We start from the raw sequence: 20850 nt of genomic DNA, 5'->3' as shown, positions 1-20850 counted from the left end.
ATAGGGTTGCTGGACAAACTAGTGGGGCTCACCTTCCTTTGTGCATGGTACAGTTTCGATGGCTGCTTTTATATTAATGTCATTTGATGTTTTCCTTTCATGACAATTCACTGTGCTGATATTCCGGATGGCTCATGGATGACCTCAAGAGGGGATTCCCTCCCTTTGGTTTAAATTACCTATAACGTTTAAAATGTGTCAGATTTCTCTTTTTTCCCTGTCTTTAGGTCTGTTGTTACTGTACCTTCTGCATAACCCTTTACACGCAATATTCCATAGGTTTGGTTCTGGGGAGGGGTGGGGTGTTACACTAATTAGACACTAAACTGGTACCGGCTGTGGGTGTATAATTGCTGTGTTTGCAACTGTTTGTACCATGATTTTTCTGTTACGATTACTTGGAATGTTAACTATAATCTAGTTGTGTACAAGGTGGCATTACGTTTTTCTACTGGTGACCAATAAAAATCGTTTAAATATAAAAAAAAAACAGTAGTAGTCCCTGTGTTATGAAAACTATGAACTGGCCTGTACCTAAGTTCTATTTCCTGTTTTATTTTGTTTTCTCAGATTTACCAAATAAGTTATTTCTTAAATTTTATACATTTTTAATTAAAATATGTGCCTCTTTAATTGCTACCAAACTGAACTTTTTAACTTTTCCTCCTTGGAGTCCAATCATAAACTGTTTGTGCTGTACTTGTATTTACAAGTTTCAGTATAAAATGCATGAATGTCTATAATTAGCATCAGTATAATTGTGCTTTCAATTAGACTTATAATGAGAGCAGAAAAATCAGTTGCCTACTGAATATCTGAAACATTTTCTTTTTACCATTGCTTTAAATGTTAGATTAAGAATATAGGTAAGTAGTTTACATTTAGTCTTTTAAGAAAAAGAGGGTAATCTTACCTTGGCAAGTACGTTCATCTGTGAGCAGCTTATATCCTTTCTGGCAGCTGCATTCAAAGCTTCCCACTGTGTTTCTGCAGAAATGGTCACATCCACCATTGTTAACCAAGCACTCATCAATATCTGGAAGTAACAAGAAAAAAAATAGATCAATTTAAGTTCTCCATAAATAAATAAAACATTAGTATTGTTCTGTCCCCAGCAGTGGGTACATGTTTGTGTCTGTATATACTGTACTTAATGGAAACACCTTTTTGTAACCCACGATAAATACCTCTGAGCCTTGCCTTTAAGGGCGCTTGCCCGTAAGAGAAGTTCCCTTCATCCTTTGCTTTCTCTCACTTGGGAGGAGTCTGTATGCCCTTTCAATCTAGCTTGAGTCTTCTTAAGTACCTTATTGGCTCAAGGGACTGCCCTTCATTCCCCCCCCCCTCCCAGTGTCACATGGACCCTAGGCTCACTACCATTGGATCTCGCCCCCTAGCCCCAGCTTGTGGGGACGTTTCCTGTAATCACTCTCCAAGACTGTTAGTCAGTCTCAACCATCAAAGCTAGGGATGCCTGCAACTTCTGTGATACAATTAGGTTTTTTTTTACATTTCTTCTTACCGCTTTAATTCTAAAGATTAATCAGCTTCAGAACCCCTTGTCTTCTCACCTTGCATCCCAAGAACATAAGAACATAAGAAAATGCCATACTGGGTCAGACCAAGGGTCCATCAAGCCCAGCATCCTGTTTCCAACAGTGGCCAATCCAGGCCATAAGAACCTGGCAAGTACCCAAAAACTAAGTCTATTCCATGTTACCATTGCTAATGGCAGTGGCTATTCTCTAAGTGAACTTAATAGCAGGTAATAGACTTCTCCTCCAAGAACTTATCCAATCCTTTTTTAAACACAGCTATACTAACTGCACTAACCACATCCTCTGGCAACAAATTCCAGAGTTTAATTGTGCGTTGAGTAAAAAAGAACTTTCTCCAATTAGTTTTAAATGTGCCCCATGCTAACTTCATGGAGTGCCCCCTAGTGTTTCTACTATCCGAAAGAGTAAATAACCGATTCACATCTACCCGTTCTAGACCTCTCATGATTTTAAACATCTCTATCATATCCCCCCCTCAGTCATCTCTTCTCAAAGCTGAAAAGTCCTAACCTCTTTAGTCTTTCCTCATAGGGGAGTTGTTCCATTCCCCTTATCATTTTGGTAGCCCTTCTCTGTACCTTCTCCATCGCAATTATATCTTTTTTTGAAATGCGGCGACCAGAATTGTACACAGTATTCAAGGTGTGGTCTCACCATGGAGCGATACAGAAGCATTATGACATTTTCCGTTTTATTCATCATTCCCTTTCTAATAATTCCCAATATTCTGTTTGCTTTTTTGACTGCCGCAGCACACTGAACCGACAATTTCAATGTGTTATCCACTATAACACCTAGATCTCTTTCTTGGGTTGCAGCACCTAATCTGGAACCCAACATTGTGTAATTATAGCATGGGTTATTTTTCCCTATATGCATCACCTTGCACTTATCCACATTTAATTTTATCTGCCATTTGGATGCCCAATTTTCCAGTCTCACAAGGTCTTCCTGCAATTTATCACAATCTGCTTGTGATTTAACTACTCTGAACAATTTTCTGTCATCTGCAAATTTGATTATCTCACTCGTCGTATTTCTTTCCAGATCATTTATAAATATATTGAAAAGTAAGGGTCCCAATACAGATCCCTGAGGCACTCCACTGTCCACTCCCTTCCACTGAGAAAATTGTCCATTTAATCCTACTCTCTGTTTCCTGTCTTTTAGCCAGTTTGCAATCCACGAAAGGACAGCGCCACCTATCCCATGACTTTTTACTTTTCCTAGAAGCCTCTCATGGGGAACTTTGTCAAACGCCTTCTGAAAATCCAAGTATACTATATCTACCGGTTCACCTTTATCCACATTTTTATTAACTCCTTCAAAAAAGTGAAGCAGATTTGTGAGGCAAGACTTGCCTTGGGTAAAGCCATGTTGACTTTGTTCCATTAAACCATGTCTTTCTATATGTTCTGTGATTTTGATGTTTAGAACACTTTCCACTATTTTTCCTGGCACTGAAGTCAGGCTAACCGGTCTGTAGTTTCCCGGATCACCCCTGGAGCCCTTTTTAAATATTGGGGTTACATTTGCTATCCTCCAGTCTTCAGGTACAATGGATGATTTTAATGATGTTACAAATTTTTACTAATAGGTCTGAAATTTCATTTTTTAGTTCCTTCAGAACTCTGGGGTGTATACCATCTGGTCCAGGTGATTTACTACTCTTCAGTTTGTCAATCAGGCCTACAACATCTTCTAGGTTCACCGTGATTTGATTCAGTCCATCTGAATCATTACCCATGAAAACCTTCTCCATTACGGGTACCTCCCCAACATCCTCTTCAGTAAACACCGAAGCAAAGAAATCATTTAATCTTTCAGCGATGGCCTTATCTTCTCTAAGTGCCCCTTTAACCCCTCGCTCATCTAACGGTCCAACTGACTCCCTCACAGGCTTTCTGCTTTGGATATATTTTAAAAAGTTTTTACTGTGAGTTTTTGCCTCTACAGCCAACTTCTTTTCAAATTCTGTCTTAGCCTGTCTTATAAATGTCTTACATTTAACTTGCCAACATTTATGCTTTAGCCTATTTTCTTCTGTTAGATCCTTCTTCCAATTTTTGAATGAAGATCTTTTGGCTAAAATAGCTTCTTTCACCTCCCCTTTTAACCATGCCGGTAATAGTTTTGCCTTCTTTCCATCTTTCTTAATGTGTGGAATACATCTGGACTGTGCTTCTAGAATGGTATTTTTTAACAATGACCACGCCTCTTGGACATTTTTTACTTTTGTAGCTGCTCCTTTCAGTTTTTTTCTAACAATTTTTCTCATTTTATCAAAGTTTCCCTTTTGAAAGTTTCCCTTTTGAAAGTTTAGAAAAAGCAACTCCGTTCTTCCCCTCTCCTGCCTGTTTCCAGCTACAAAGATTCTCGCCTGGGGTTTTTCGTTTTGAAGCAAAAAATTGTAAGTAACTAAAACTACTTGGTCCAAGAAAACACAGAGGTAGGCGATCTATGATAGCCGTCAGGAAAAACACAAGAATACATGCCTGAAACTTTTCCAAGGTTTATTGAAACAGAGATGTATATTAAAAAACTTGCCCGACTCCGACCGAGTTTCGCGGCTCACAAAACCGCTGCCTCAGGGGCTACAAGCAAACCAAACAAAAATCAATATCAATAACAACAAATCAAAAATTAATAATTAGCAACATCATTAAGATCTCATAAATATTAAAAAGTCTTTAATAAAAATTAAAATCCTTTTTAAATTTTCACTAAGATCTAAGATATTGATCAAAACTAAAAATTTTTTTAAAAAACTTTAAAATAATGACAAAATTAATATAGTACCAAACATACCAAAAAATGAACTTCTTACATATGATACCTCATGCTTACTTAAAAAGTGATATCAAACAATTAATATCATCCTTTCAAATATGAAGAGAAATTGCTTTACCTTCAATACTTCACAGCTGCAAATAACACTCAGTGGTACAATTCCTTCCCAACATACAATCATTGATTGTCAGCAATACATAAGACAACTTGAAAAAGTACATAGACAGCTTGAAAAGATTTTTACATTCACATCTGGTGTAATTCTGTTAAAAATCAACAAGTGGCAATAAAATGATTTAAAATAACAATTTGCTATTAGGCTAATGGCTAATTTGTAATATAGATATCACTATTCTTTAAGAAATTTAAAACAAAACAATATTTAATAAAACCACAAAAAAATGGCATTGAATCACTGTTTGCTGAAAAACGCAATCGTCCCTAAAAAACGCAATCATTTTAAAAAAACATAAATTTTGCCCAACATACCCTTGATCACAAAAACGCCCACAAAATATATATAATGTATGTGAATGGTCTGTGTATTTCACTTTCAAATAAATTCAATATAAGATTGGCGCTATTCAGTTTCTAAAGTACACCGGTGATAGCTGAAAAATCCTAACGGGAGTAAATTCTGTGTACCCTTTAATTATATCGATGAATCGCAAAAAAGTTGCAAGAAAAGATATAATCTGAAAACAAAAAAGATCAATCGGATTGCTGAACAATTTGCCTCTCACACTGATGTACAACTTGTAGTCTCTACTTGTTACTCAGCGCATCAAATCTCCATTTTAAAGGGGCAATTTTGGCACCAAAAATAAAAAATGACAGCCAAAAAAGCTTTACTGGGAAATTAAGTATGCCTTTTTACTCTGATGCATCGATGAATGACCAAATAAATTATGGGAAAGAAAACCTTCACAAAACATTAATCAGATTACTAAATAGCTTACCTCTCGCACTGATGTGCAGCATGTAGTCTCTGCTTCTATGTTATTCAGCGCGTCAAATCCTCCATTTTAAAGGAGCAATTTTGGCGCCAAAACTAAAAATGTTTGACGATACTACATATAACAAGGATTTCTTTGGACATGCCAAAATTGCCCCTTTAAAATGGAGGATTTGACGCTGTCACCGGTGTACTTTAGAAACTGAATAGCGCCAATTTTATATTGAATTTATTTGAAAGTGAAATGCACAGACCATTCACATACATTATATATATTTTGTGGGCGTTTTTGTGATCAAAATAAGTTTTGTGGGCAAAATTTATGTTTTTTTAAAATGATTGCGTTTTTTAGGGACGATTGCGTTTTTCAGCTAACAGTGATTCAATGCCATTTTTTTGTGGTTTTATTAAATATTGTTTTGTTTTAAATTTCTTAAAGAATAGTGATATCTATATTACAAATTAGCCATTAGCCTATGAGCAAATTGTTATTTTAAATCGTTTTATTGCCACTTGTTGATTTTTAACAGAATTACACCAGATGTGAATGTAAAAATCTTTTCAAGCTCTCTTATGTACTTTTTCAGTTGTCTTATGTATTGCTGACAATCAATGATTGTATGTTGGGAAGGAATTGTACCACTGAGTGTTATTTGCAGCTGTGAAGTATTGAAGGTAAAGCAATTTCTCTTCATATTTGAAAGGATGATATTAATTGTTTGATACCACTTTTTAAGTAAGCATGAGGTATCATATGTAAGAAGTTCATTTTTTGGTAGGTTTGGTACTATATTAATTTTGTCATTATTTTAAAGTTTTTAAAATAATTTTTTAGTTTTGATCAATATCTTAGATCTTAGTGAAAATTTAAAAAGGATTTTAATTTTTATTAAAGACTTTTTAATATTTATGAGATCTTAATGATGTTGCTAATTATTAATTTTTGATTTGTTGTTATTGATATTGATTTTTGTTTGGTTTGCTTGTAGCCCCTGAGGCAGCGGCTTTGTGAGCCGCGAAACTCGGCCGGAGTCGGGCAAGTTTTTTAATATACGTCTCTGTTTCAATAAACCTTGGAAAAGTTTCAGGCATCTATTCTTGTGTTTTTACTAAAACTGCTTGTACAATAAATGATTTCAAATTTAAAGGAACTTTGTCTGAAGACTGATTGGGAAGGAAAGTTACCTGTCTGGATGAGGGGAACTTGGACCTTTCTTATTAAGCCAGCACAAGTAAATGTATGAATACTATCTGTATAGATAAAAGGAAAACTTGTCATTAATATTTTAACCCATGTAGGATTTATTCCAAAATTCTATGAGGTTGATATTAAAAAGCTAACTGGCTGAAGGAGATCACGTGATGTGGTAGCCGGAAGGCAGCGCTTTTCCCAGGCTCCGGCTTCACCCCACCAATCGCGATTAATCCGCTGCAAAAAACGACTTATTTTAGCACTAAAAACAAGTCGGGGATAGAGTGCATGTCAGCGATTTTGATTCAGGGGAAACCGCGCACCTCGATGACAGCAAGGAGCACAAAAAGGGGAAAGGAAAAAGAACAGGCACCCGGGGACAAGATGGCGGCCGCGGCGAACTGTGAGTCTCCCCCCATTCGCCACTCATAAGAATATAAGAACATAAGAAATTGCCATGCTGGGTCAGACCAAGGGTCCATCAAGCCCAGCATCCTGTTTCCAACAGAGGCCAAAACCAGGCCACAAGAACCTGGCAATTACCCAAACACTAAGAGATCCCATGCTACTGATGCAATTAATAGCAGTGGCTATTCCCTAAGTAAAATTGATTAACAGCCATTAATGGACTTCTCCTCCAAGAACTTATCCAAACCTTTTTGAACCCAGCTACACTAACTGCACTAACCCACATCCTCTGGCAACAAACTCCAGAGCTTTATTGTGCGTTGAGTGAAAAAGAATTTCTCCGATTAGTCTTAAATGTGCTACTTGCTAACTTCATGGGAATGCCCCCTAGTCCTTCTATTATTCGAAAGTGAAAATAACCGAGTCACATCTACTCGTTCAAGACCTCTCATGATCTTAAAGACCTCTATCATATCCCCCCTCAGCCATCTCTTCTCCAAGCTGACAGCCCTAATCTCTTCAGCCTTTCCTCATAGGGAAGCTGTTCCATCCCCTTTATCATTTTGGTTGCCCTTCTCTGTACCTTCTCCATCACAACTATATCTTTTTTGAGATGCGGCGACCAGAATTGTACACAGTATTCAAGGTGTGGTCTCAACATGGAGCGATATAGAGGCATTATGACATTTTCCGTTCTATTAACCATTCCCTTCCTAATAATTCCTAACATTCTATTTGCTTTTTTGACTGCTGCAGCACACTGAGCTGACGATATTAAAGTATTATCCACTATGATGCCTAGATCTTTTTCCTGGGTGGTAGCTCCTAATATGGAACCTAACATCGTGTAACTACAGCAACGGTTATTTTTCCCTATATGCAACACCTTGCACTTGTCCATATTAAATTTCATCTGCCATTTGGATGCCCAATCTTCAAGTCTTGCAAGGTCCTCCTGCAATGTATGACAGTCTGCTTGTGATTTAACTACTCTGAATAATTTTGTATCATCTGCAAATTTGATAACCTCACTCGTCGTATTCCTTTCCAGATCACTCACTATCGATGAAATAAAATTGGCAATCCGAGAAGCCCTAGACAAAAAGCTGACTTTGCTTACCACGCAGCTGGGGGAGGTGAGAGACTCGCTAGCAGCGATTCCCTCCTAGGCTGGAGATGGCAGAAACCAGGATCTCAGAGCTGGAGGAATCCGTGGGGCATACACGTGTCAAAATGTGTCAAAATGGAGGCTGGAGATAAAAATATACAGGCTCTGCAGGCCAAGGTAGAAGAGCTGGAGAACAGAGCCCGTCGAGACAACTTAAGATTTTTGGGCTTTCCAGAGGCAATAGAAGAGCAGTCTTTATGTTCTTTATTAGAATCCTGGCTCCCAGAAGTGCTTGCCCTGCCTCATTTGCAGGGGAAGCTGGTTGTGGAGCGCGCTCACCGGCTGGGAGCGAGAACCTCGGTGGCGGGAAGGCCCAGGCTAGTAATAGCTAAGATTTTAAATTCAGCACATAAAGCAGAGCTTTGGAGGGCATCTCGCTCCAAAAGAGACCTGCACTATAAGGAACATTCTATCAGGATTTTTCAATACTTCTCAGCGGCTGTAACAGAGGCAAGGCGCGCATTTTCACCTCTCTGCTCCACGCTGCATAAGCGGGGAATCAAATTTGCTTTAATGTTCCCGGCGCGTCTACGGATCTGGTCTCAGGATGCTGTTCAAATCTTTAACACAGTGGAGTCCGCAAAAAGTTTCCTGGATTCTTTGCCCACATAATACTTTAATTTTTTTTTCTTTATACACTAACTGTTACTGAAGTAGGTCTGCAATTGGCTGTCAAGGAGTGACTGTATTAGCATCTGGGTGCCTTCATACTGATATTGGGCGAGGATGGAGGAACTCCCTAAGGGATTACAGATGTTTGAAATTGCGAGTTCCCAGTGGGAGTTATTTGAGAGAACCCAGAATTCTGCTAGTTTCTTGCTTTGGATTACAATGTATATTGCACCCGGCCAGGCATACCAGATATCTTTCTGACTTTTTGAATTTTTTTTTTTTTCCTGACCAGAGAGCTTCAGGAACCATGTCCAGTACATTGCTTTAAAATTTGCTTCAGTTACGATATCTCTCTGGCCTGCTGTTTAATTCCCCAAAACTGCCATCACATTGGGTTATGGTTCCAGGGTTTGTTTTATTATCTGTAGCTTGGGCCGGCTGTAAGGAATGTCTTCCCCATCTATAACATGCACCCAGATTTGTTGGAAAGGGACAACTGTGTTCTTGATTTGAGTGAAACATCACAGCGAGAATCTTCACAGCTTCAGCTGATTTCGCATCCAGATTCCATTTTACTGACATTTTTATATGGGTCACACTTTATTTCATAAGATCTCTCATTAAATTTGGTTGGGCTGTGGGGAACTCTCATACTTTGGAATGTCAGCGCTGATTGATTGTCACCTCTCACAAACACATTATTTACATTGCTCTCTAATACAGGAGACTTTACACATGCTCAAGACTATCCAGCTAGAATTGTTTCTAATGGAATAACAGAGAGCCTTTTAAAGCTCTTCCGGGCCTTGTTTTTAGAGCAGCCTAATTGGGGAGCAGATTATGATTGCAGGAATCGTACCTCTTTGATAGTAATACTGAGCACCCCACTCGATTGATTTTTTTTCAACATTCACCCTATTGTGAACATAGGGGTGACAATAGCTGAATGGTGATCTGATGTATGGTGGGGTGAAGTTAGGGACACATCTATATGTGATCTCAGGTTTCCCTATATGGGACCAAGGGAATGAGGGGAGAAGGAACGTGGTTGGGGGGTGAGTCAAGGGGACTTGGGAGGTGGAGGGGGGGGGGGTGGAACTGGGGGGGGGTTAGCGGATTGGTGGGGATAATAGTTAAGAAGAAGGATGGGGTTGGGGGGAAAATATTGATGGTAAACACACAGAGTGAATGGATTATAGTTGTCCTACCTAATCAATGCATCTGCTTTCATTATGTTATGGTACTGGTAGTGGTGAAGGGCCAGTTGGGTCTCCGCACCGACCAGCTCCACCTGCCAACGAGGACCTGCTGGGGTTTCCCTTGCAGGTAATGCCAAACTTGTCTCGGCCCAGGGGTCCACATCACAACAGTTTTCTGAGGCCAAGGACCCAGCGGACCTCTCTGAACTCTAGGCCATCCCCAGGCTTGCACATAAGATTCAGCAGCAGCAGCAGTGCTTGGAGATGGTGGCAGCCACCATAGATTAGTTAGCATCCGCCTTGACACCCTCACCTCTTCGGCGAGCCAGCCAAGCCCTACACCCCAAGTCTGATGGAGACAATCATACCGATTTGACTACTGGTACCACCCCAGTATGCGGGGGATCCCAAACTTTGTTGGGGGTTTTGAACCACTGTCTAATGCACTTTGCCCTAAAACCAGCGAGGTTCCCCACCAGTGTATTGAAAACCACATTCATCACATCACATTTGATTTCCTTGTAAACCGGTGTGATATCTATATTATACAGGAACATCGGTATATAAAAACTAAAAATAAATACATAAATAAATCTCCCTGCTGGACAGCGAGGCATTGGACTGGGTGTCACCGCTTTGGAAACATGGAGACCCCCTGCGTTACTTGGAGGTTACTGATGCCTTTTGCATGTTGGGCAAGTTGTTTGTCCTTTTTGGAGGTTCTTGTATGGGGAAGACAGCCTCTAAGGCTATGCTGACCCATTGAATAAAGGAGACAGTGAAGTCGGCTTATGTGCTGAAGTAAAAGAACCCTCTAGTGCTAGTGCACACATATTCCACCAGGGCAGATGTACATGCACTGGTGCTGGCTGATATTTGTAGGGCAGCCACTTGGTCTTCACTGCACACCTTTCTGAAGCATTATTGGTTGGACACCTTGGCATGGGAAGATAAGTCTTATGGAGTGGGGAGGTTCTCTGAGCAGCCCTTGCTTCCTCTCCCCCAGGGTAGATGAAGTTTTGGTACTTCCCACTTTTCATGGCTGGATTGGTGTAGCAGGATGAGATGGAAGGAGAAATTTCCTTACCTGTTAATTTCTTTTTCAATAGTCCTGCTACACCAGTCCAGGACCCACCCAGGAAGTGAGACCATACTATTTCAGAAGCTTTGTGTATTGTCTTAAGGTTGAGAGATTTCACCCTTTTCTGGTCCTTGTTTCCATTTGTTCCAGGATGCAGAGAAACTTCATCTCCATTTTCATGTTAACATTTAGTTGGGGTTTAATTACTGGAGTTCTGTCCGAAGCTTTGTCAGAAGGATACTGAATTCCTGCTGCTACCATCACCTTCTAAGTAGTGGCTGTGATGTCACAGAGAACAACAGTGTTGTCTGCCTCCATCTGCTGATAGGGGGAAATAACCCATTTATCATAGCTGGACTGGTATAAGCAGGACAAATAGAAAGGAAATTAACAGGTAAATTTTTGCTTACCCACAGGAAATGCTCTTTAGGGTTTTCATCTGATTGCATCTCTACTGGATCAATTTACATTATTATTTGTCTGTGCCCTCTGTTCTATGTAGGGAAACTCCTCCAGATACTAAAAATGCATATTTTTAACATTGTAGTTGTATCCAGCAAACCTGAATGAGGCTTCCCTAGTAAACCACTAGACATCTGCATTCCATGTTGTTTCAGATTTACGTTTTTCACTATTGAACTATGTAAATCTTTGGTTTCACAGGTCAGATTTTTCCCAATATTTGCTTCAACATGAACAATGGTGAATATATGTCCTACAGTCTCTACACCCTCTTGGCTTAAATCAGGAGACTGAATGGTCTGTGTTCTTTTGACATCTATGACATTGGGACTTTTCCCGTGAGTATATGCCCCTTGGGATTGGTTGATTGGGTCATGTGAATGGCTGGCATGTACAATCTATAAAATATTAATATATTTCTATAGTTTTTTAGTATATCCAATTTTAAGAAACAAACTTTTCATTTTTATATTTTTAATATAATTTGTAGTATTTTGTTAGTTGAACACTTGATATTTTGATTGGCTGGTTGTAAACATGTGGCCTGTTTTTGGTGTCACTTTTGATGTTAAATGTTTAGTTCTTTTGTTTTTTTGTGATTTCTAAAACTAAACAATGTAAACCCTCTAAATCATTGATTTGAGCCTTGGCTGGTTTTAGATATAAACTGCATGGTGTCTTATTTCATTTTATTTGATCTTGTAGATGTGAGTCCTCCCTGATGCAGCTGATGTGAAACAATCCATGTTATGGGATCCTCAGTTTCTCCATTCTTTAAATATTAATGCATTGTTTGTTGGATTTAAATAAAATTTGGATACAAATTGGAAAGGCATTAAACGAACTGTGTTTGATCACAACCTCTTTTGTTAGAAGTCTATCCAAGATATCTTAACTAAGGTATAACAAATTGGGAATTGAAGTGCCTTCTAGCTTTATAACTGCTCCTGAAACTGGAAGGGATCTGGATGGAAAGATATTATATTACCTGCTATGCAGAGTCACAGATTTACCTGGGAAGCAATACTATCAGTAAAGTTATGCTGGAAACTTATGCTGGCCTCCAGTGTGATTTTTAATAAACAGTGGGGCAGATTTTCAAAGGGGTATGCACGAAAGATACGTGCGTACCCCCCGAAAACCTGCCCCAAGCCCCTGCGCGCGCCAAGCCTATGCTGAATAGGCTCAGCGGCGTGCGCCCCGGGACGCGCGTACGTCCCGGGACTTTCCTGGAGGGGCGTGCCGGGGGCGTGTCACGGAGGCGCATCATCCGGGGGCAGGGCCACGGGCGTGGTTCCGGCCAGGGGGGGTTTCGGGGGCATGGCCAAGGCCTCCGACACTGCTCCCGGGCCGGGAAATCACGCGGCTGGGGCAGGCGTAAATTTTTAAACAAAGGTAGGGGGGTTTTAAATAGGGCTGCGGGGGTGGGTTAGGTAGGGGAAGGGAGGGGAAGGCGCAGGGGGGGTGGAAGGAAAGTTCCCTCCGAGGCCGCTCTGATTTCTGAGCAACCTTGGAGGGAACAGAGGCAGGCTGCCGATTTTGTGCAGCCTTGCGCGCGCTGACCCCGGATTTTAAAAGATATGCGCGGCTACGCGCGTATCTATTAAAATCCGGCGTACTCTTGTTTGTGTCTGGTGTGCGAACAAACGTACGCGCTTGCGTATTTTTTTGAAATCTGCCCCAGTATGTTTGGACTTTGAAAACACCACCTAGGGCCTTGGAGAGAGATCTCCTTCCATAGGGAATCTTGGAGAATGTTTTGGTTTAATGAAAATATGGGATTTGGAAGACTACATAAACCCCAGTATGTGGTGTGACCCTAGATTCCTATAGAGGATCTCAGCTCAGGTGTTATACTCATTTTTGTCTGCCTTTCTTTTGGGCCCTTCCCCTGGACCTTATCTTTGTATGTGTATTTCTACCTCTGCACCACCCTGTATCATCACCTTTACCAAGCAAGGCCTCTTTTCTCCACAGCCCAGCCTTTCTTCACCTTTCTTCCCTTCCAGATCCATTCTGTTTTTCCCCTCTTCACATCTCATCCCAGACCAAATGCATCTCAACCATTAACCCACTTCTCTGCGCAACATTTCTCCTTCTTTCCTGCTTACCAGACCAGTCTGCTTCCTTCTTGCTCCACTTGCAGCCTCCTTCCTGCTCACTTTCTCTCACCAGCTTGTACTACTTTCTCTCTATCTGCTCTCCAATGCTTTCTGTATCCCCCACAACTTGTGTTTTCCCCCTCTCCATATGGCAATCTACAGTACCTTGCTGTATGACAAAATAGTTATGTTTGAGCTGCACTGCACATGCCCTCTGACACTGCAGAGTCCCACAGCCTACCTAATAGCCTAGCTTCAATGCTCCAAATTCATATACCTATTTTAGAACAAATCATTTGAAGTACAATTTATTTTCTTATCAATATAAATTCCATCTTATCAATAATGAGTTTTAACTTAGTTCTGACTTGTATTTTATTCTAGTTACAGTATTAATTGCTGTTGATTGTAAAAATGTTTTATGAACTAACATTTTCAACACTTTCACTTTAAAATAGAAGCAAACTAAATTTAGAATTTTTTTTTATGATTTATTTTTTGCAATAGACTTTATGATCAGCTTTTTGGTGTATGCTACAATATTAAAAGGACCTTTTTTAAGCGCTCCAATGGCCTGATTTGCATTACCACAAAGACTAAATATATACCACTTAGCATTCATTTTTATGTGGTTTGAGCTTAAGCTACAGACTTTCCTATTTCATACCTTACCTACAAACATTAGGTGCAATGGTTGTTAATATGGTTTTATTTATTTTCAAATAAATAAGAAAATGAACTGTTATTTCTGTAAACTTTAGCAGGAATTTTACATAAGCTTTGGGGGATTTAAATTTGATGAAAAGAAAACCACACATCTATCTATTTTTGTGATTCATTGCTATTTTAAGTAATGGTAATGCTTAGATCAAATAGTTTCCATTCCTTTAAAATAGAAAGGAAATGACCTGGTAAATTATGAAAATCTGAAACTCAAACCAAAATACTATTGATAATTATTTGTATATAAGGTTTATTTTATACTGAAAAATAAAGAAAGTGTATTTAACTAAACCTATTTGGAACACTGTGGTGGAAGAGGGCAGGGAGAAAAGGAAATAAACAATATTTTCAAATTTAGCTATGATGCTAATCAATGTTCCTTCAAATTTTTGGAGGCTGTGTGCACAAAAAAAGTTCTCGCATGCAGTATAGTATACAAATTTGTGGATAGGTATTCTTCTATTTTCCATTTCTTGTGTGTGCTATGTTTTCCTGTGTGCGCTTGATTTATGACCTGCACACAAATGTACATGTGCACAGTTTATAGAAACATTGATGCTAACTCTATCCTTTCTTTGTACTGATTATATATCTCAATATTTATATGTAGTACTGAAACTGCCAAAAGCAAATGATACATTGCAAAGCAAATAGAAGCTGACCTTTGCATGTTTTCCCATCAGGCTGCAGGGTAAATCCTACTGGGCAACTACAACGAACTCCTGTGGCTGTATCTTTGCATGTACGGTCACAGCCTCCATTGTTGACAGCACAAGTTTCTGGGAATAAAAAAATAAAATCATTAAATATCCTGGGGTCATTAATTATTTTAAACAAAAAATGTATATCATGATCCATGAATTTATCTAGTAAGACATTATATGTTATTTATTTTTCTTAAAACAAAAGAAATCCAGGATCCTTCAGAGTGCATGCGTCTGAAAGATCATTAAAAATAATCTAGTTTTCACTAAGTACAATAGCCTTGACTGAATATAAATGACAATCTATTCACTAGTGATTCCCTCTTAAAAAGAAATAAGGCTTTGACCTGTATTTCACCAACCCAGATTATATTCATGATTTGTAGTGGAATCGAAAGGTGTTACACAAATATCTGAAAAACAGCATCCTGCTATGTTTCAGTATCCTCTCATGATTTTCTAACTATTTCAGATCTTTAGTTATCAAAGAGATAATAAAGATAATACATTACATATATCATTTTGACAAGAATCTATGTGCCCAATCTGTTCTCAGTGACCTACAAGCAAAAGGCATCTGGGTTTTGTCTATTAAAGCTTTTTTCAGACTAAAAGGAGTTTAGAGTGGGCAGGAGGGCATAGTTCAGGTAACTGAACCCACTGCAAGCTATATCACTAAAATTTCCCAGCGTTCCGATGTAGAGCATTAGCTGAGCAAACAGAGACAGAGGACAGATTTCTCAGTGGTTCATAGTGGTTATTAAGTTACCATTCCATATACATTTTCTACCTATTTATTTATTTACTTCACTTATAATTTATTTGTAAGTTACAACAAGTAATATTGATCTGTAGTAAAAACATTTTCTGGTTTCCTTTCCGTCCACTTGGAATATAATGATGCTATTTTTCTCTAATCAAAAGAGTTGATTTTAATGATATAATTCATTCAACTAGTAGGCACATCCTGAAACACTTGTGTCTATTAAACACTTTAAACAAAAAGCTCTCCAAAACCATTAACTTTTTTGTTTTTCTATAAATTATGGGCTGTGGCAGAGCATTCCAAAGAAACCCTCAGAGCATCTTAAAGGATTGATCCCAGAGCTCTGATCCTGGTCCACCTTAAGGCAAGGTATTCTGGGTACAGGGCAGCTCTTCTGAGTAGGAATATAGCATAGGATCAGAGGGGAGCAAGGGAACCCTGGGAAGATGAGAAGGCAGCTCTGGATAAAATACTGCTCTGTTTGTGTTTTATTAAGTTCTGCATGGTAAGCAGTCTGGGATTGTGTTAACTGCTGTGAAGAATAAAGATTTGTGTAAAGAAGAGCCAGAGTACTGCATGTACTTGGCCTCTGGCAAGCTATAAACCACTCACGCTATACCACATATGGTATAAGAATGGGAATCTTCTGTACTATGCGTAGGCAGAAGAACAAGCCTCCAGCAAAAGGAATGAGAGAGAGAAAATGTTTTCAATGTGTGAAACAATTATACAGAGTAGAGACTGGTGTTACAGGAATCTCTGAGTGATATAGAAGTCTAGAACAGTGCTCTACCCAGAAAGGAAAGACTTTTTTTTCTTGAGTTGAGAAATCTGGGCCTCATGAGGCACTGTCCAGATAAGCACAGTGTGGATGGTACTCCCAAAAAAGAGAATTTCTCAGGAGCCTGGTTGCAGTCGCAACCTATAAGTTTGGAGCTATAATGGGCTAAGGAATGTAGTTCTATCCAGGTAAATAGTTTACAAAAGTCAGCAAGTGCTGGACAAGCAAGGCGTTTTTAAATGTTACTTTTTCCCTTTTTGGAAAAAAAAAAAGGCAGAAAGATTGGCTGGGGTACATTCCTGAATAGGGCAGCTCCCATAAGAAAACCCTGTGCTGCCTCACTGCTTTCCCTGAAGGGAAAGGAAAAGTTGTACTTGTGAGAGAAGGCAAGGCAGCCATGAAAGACTCTACCAGGATTCATAGAGGACTAGAAGCCTGGTATCAAACCTTGTGAGAGGATCAGTGGCAGATGGAACAGTTAAGGCCCATCAGCAAGTCTGGCAGAAGCAGATGCAGAGGCTGAGCCTGAGCGAAGGGCTACAAACATTATAAATACAGATGTAGAACCAGAAGGTGCTGTAGGAGGGGCTGCTACATGAATAGAAATTTCCACAGCTTTGAAAGCAGCTGGAAACAACTGAAAAAGTGGAGAGATCTGAATAATTAATGAGGCTGGAGGCACCAATTCCAGTCTGGGAAATTTGGCAAGCCCTGCAGGAGATGGAGAAATCACCCAATTCTGATACAGCAGTGGTGATACATCATTGTGGGGATGTTGGTAGCACTCCTTGCCCTGGTCTGGGCCCTTATTTGATCCCAATGGAGATGGTTAGGACTCAGATGAAGAGATTAGTTGAAATTGAGATTGAGCAAATCTTCAGAAAGAGCAAGTTTGTTTACCGTAAACGGTGTTTTCCGTAGATAGTAGATGAATTAGCCATGCTCTCTGAGATGTCCTCTGTGCCCCTAGGTGGCAGAGCTCTCAAAGATCACTGAACTTTGTCAGTGACGTGCTCTTGCTTGTATCTTCCCGCGCTTCCCCGAGTCTCCTCAGTCCATATCCAAGCAAGATGAGATGCAATGCTGGAACTGTCCGGGGAGGTGGGAGGGTCAGCATGGCTAATTCATCTGCTATCTATGGAAAACATCATTTACGGTAAGCAAACTTGCTCTTTTTCCATAGATAAGCAGCATGAATTAGCCATGCTGTCTGGGAGTCCCCAGCTGAAGTATTGAGCATAAATTTCCATACCATGTGTTCATGTTGAAGTGAGGTAGGATTCTCAAGACAGTAGACAAAAGTGGACAATTCTTATGTGCTGTTGTCGCTGTGTTCAAGACATGCTCAGCTTGAGAATTGTCCTTTCCATGCATGCATCATAAGCAGTCTGCCTGTCTAAACAGTAATGGGATGTGAACATATGTAGCGAGGACCATGTGGCTGATTTGCAAATGTCTAGAAGAGGTACCTCGTGGAGATGACCTATTGAAGCAGCCAAATGCACCTTAAGGGTGGCGGATAGGGTCTCTGATTGCTTTTGATAACAGAATTGAATGCAGTTCGAGATCCAGGACGAAAGAGTTCTTTTGGACACAGGGAGTCCTGGGACATTTGGGTTAAATGAGACGAAAAGCTGGGCGGCTCTGTGGTCAGAATGAGTGTGACGTTTAGGAGGTCGAGAGGAGAGGCGTGGAGAGAAAAGGCCAGGAGGCCTTGCCGGGGGAGTAGCTGCGGTCGGCGGCCCCAGCAGAGGTATTTCCTGGTTCCTCCCACCTGAGACGTCATCGGAGGGTGACGCCCATACGGATATTTAAAATCGTTCCCTCTCTGGTCTACCACTGAGGTCATGAGAAGAGGAGTGGAGAGAAAAGGCCAGGAGGCATTGCCGGGGGAGCGGCTGCGGTCGGCGGCCCCAGCGGAGGTATTTCCTGGTTCTTCCCACCTGAGACTTCAGAGGGCGTCGCCCATACAGACCTTTAAAATTGGTCCTATTGCGGTGCATTGACTCCGCTTGCGCGTCGCCAAAGCCACGCAGATTTGTTCCCACTCAGAGGTTCCTTTCTTGTAATCTTTTGGAAAATAAGGTACTCTTCTATTTTGTCTTTATAAAGATAGTATTGGATAATTAAGCTTCCGATCCTCTGACCTTCATGATATTTTAAAAGGAACCAGATAATTTGCTAACTAACACAGCATCCAAAGGGTTTCAATCCATTATTATGCCACCCTCAGCACGGAAGAGGAGGGCCAAAGAACGTCAGGCCTTGGACAGGATTGTGGCCACCTCCAAAGTGGGTCCAATAGATTTGCATGTGTTACAAGGGATTGAGAGGGGAATAGAGTGTTCACTGAATGCCGGGAGGGGAGAAGAGGAGCCCTCAGGCATTCCTGAACTATTAACATCACTCTCCCCTTGTGGGAGGGGCTTCCCTCCATCAGGCAGAGCAGCAGAAATGTGCTGGACGAGCCCTTGGATCTGGCGACCTTTCTGAGGCCCTGAGCTAGATGCCCAACAACACGTCTGCGATCGCTTCTAGACAATGAGGAGTCTTCTGAGTGTTGCACCACAATGTATGGTTTTGGCTAATTTATTTTATTGAGAAGATTAAAAAAATCCATAGTTAAGTTATTAAGAACCAGGGAATCAATGCCTGCATAACACAATACTCACTACATGTTTACCATTGGTATACTTTAAGGAGGTTTAATTCCTCTGCATTAAGAGAAATAGTTTCAGATCTTACGGTGAAAAGTAATTTTCTGGACCCATATCCATTATTGTTAATTAAAAAAAAATATGCAACTTTTTCAAGCTGTTTAGTAGATATATTGGGGCAGATATTCAAAAGCCATTTAGAAGGATAACTCACAAGTTATGGGTTATACAGCATATTGAGCCTCTATCTGGTTATATTATAGCCAGATATATTTTTATCCAGCTATAATTTTGCCGGATATAAAAGGGGTGTTTCAGGGAAGGGGTCCCATTATCCTGATAACTTAGAAGAAGATCAGGTATATCCGGCTAAGTTAGCCATATAACTTTAGACGTGCTCGGCCTCGTCTGGCCATATAATTTTAGACTTAACCGGATATATTCAAAAGATAATATATCCGGTTAAGCTTGGCTCCCTGAAAAAAAACCAAAAAACATTGCAGACGTCCCCTGCCTCCCTCCAACCCCAGTTTCAAAGGCCCTATGTGTCAAATTTCCCAGCCCCCAAAACAACCCATTTATTGTTAAAAAAAAAAAAAGTATTGGGGCGGGAGTCCCCCCTCCACCACCCCCTGCTCCTAATTCCCCTTAGAATTAAAAAATTACATATGATGAGTTCCAGATTCCTCCCACAAAGACCACCCCAATCCTTTCCCTTCCAGCCCCCGCCTGCCCCGTACCTTTATCTGAAGTAAGTCTCCAGGGTCACGGTACCCTTCTACCGCAATCCGGGACCGCTGCTTCTGGTGATGCTTCTGCCATTGCTAGGCAATATTCAAAAGAATATCCAGTTATGTTTAAAGTTATACAACTATGGCTAATCATAATTTTAAGCAAGTATATTCAGCGGAATGTTTATCCCTCTGAATATATGGCCTACTAAATATTGACCTCATTGAATATATCTTTAGTACAAGGATTAGGACCTGATACTTTTAAAGAAGCATTGGTTACACTGATTGTGAAAGACTCTGTAGGCACAGTAAAAGAGGTGTCTAATTATAGGCCAATTTCCAATCTTTGTACACTGAGTAAGATCTTGGAGAAGTGGGTCTTAAAGCAGCTAGAAGAGTTTGCGATGAATCAGAGCATTTATGATAAACAGCAATTTGGATTTCAAAAAGGGTATGGAACTGAGACCTTGATGGTCTCTTTGTTGGATGAAATTTATTGTGCATTGGAGCATAACAAATCAGATATTGTAGTCCAATTAGATATTGCTCTGGCTTTTGATGCCATTTCACATGATAAATTTTGTTAGGCCGGCTAAAAGAAATTGGAATAGAAGGAACCATATTTCAATGGTTTATCTCCTTTTTAGCCAATAGAAAGCAGAAGGTCAAGAGCAATGGGGTATCTTCAAGATTGTACAGTATTCATGTAGGCGTTTGTTTTGTCCCCAATATTATTTAATATTTATTTGAGTCCATTAGGGGAAGTTGTTTTCTCCAAGGGCAAGCAGGATGGTAGTCATCACACATGGGGGTGACATCACCAGATGGAGTCCGATGTGGAAAACCTATGTCAAAGTTTCTAGAAACGTTTACTAGGCACATTGAGCATGCCCAGCATACCCTATACCATGCGTCCATACAGGGTCCCTCTTCAGTCTTATTCCGTTCAGGTCGACA

The 20850-nt window shown here is 40.2% G+C and overlaps 1 protein-coding gene across 1 annotated transcript in view; it reads right to left on the bottom strand.

Annotated features, from left to right (window-relative positions):
- Window positions 1-20850, bottom strand: part of SCUBE1 (signal peptide, CUB domain and EGF like domain containing 1) — a 1434630-nt gene that overhangs the window by 757725 nt on the left and 656055 nt on the right. Inside the window, exons 8-9 of the mRNA XM_029600135.1 lie at window positions 14914-15030; window positions 914-1036 (exon numbers count right to left, since the gene is read on the bottom strand). Of these exons, the coding sequence (XP_029455995.1) occupies window positions 914-1036; window positions 14914-15030 (240 nt within the window). The remainder of the gene's footprint in view (window positions 1-913; window positions 1037-14913; window positions 15031-20850) is intronic.

The sequence above is a fragment of the Rhinatrema bivittatum genome, chromosome 4, assembly GCF_901001135.1.
Source record: "Rhinatrema bivittatum chromosome 4, aRhiBiv1.1, whole genome shotgun sequence".
Taxonomy (NCBI): domain Eukaryota; kingdom Metazoa; phylum Chordata; class Amphibia; order Gymnophiona; family Rhinatrematidae; genus Rhinatrema; species Rhinatrema bivittatum.
The sequence above is the reverse complement of the archived record's forward strand: the minus strand, read 5'-3'. Positions and strand labels throughout refer to the sequence as shown.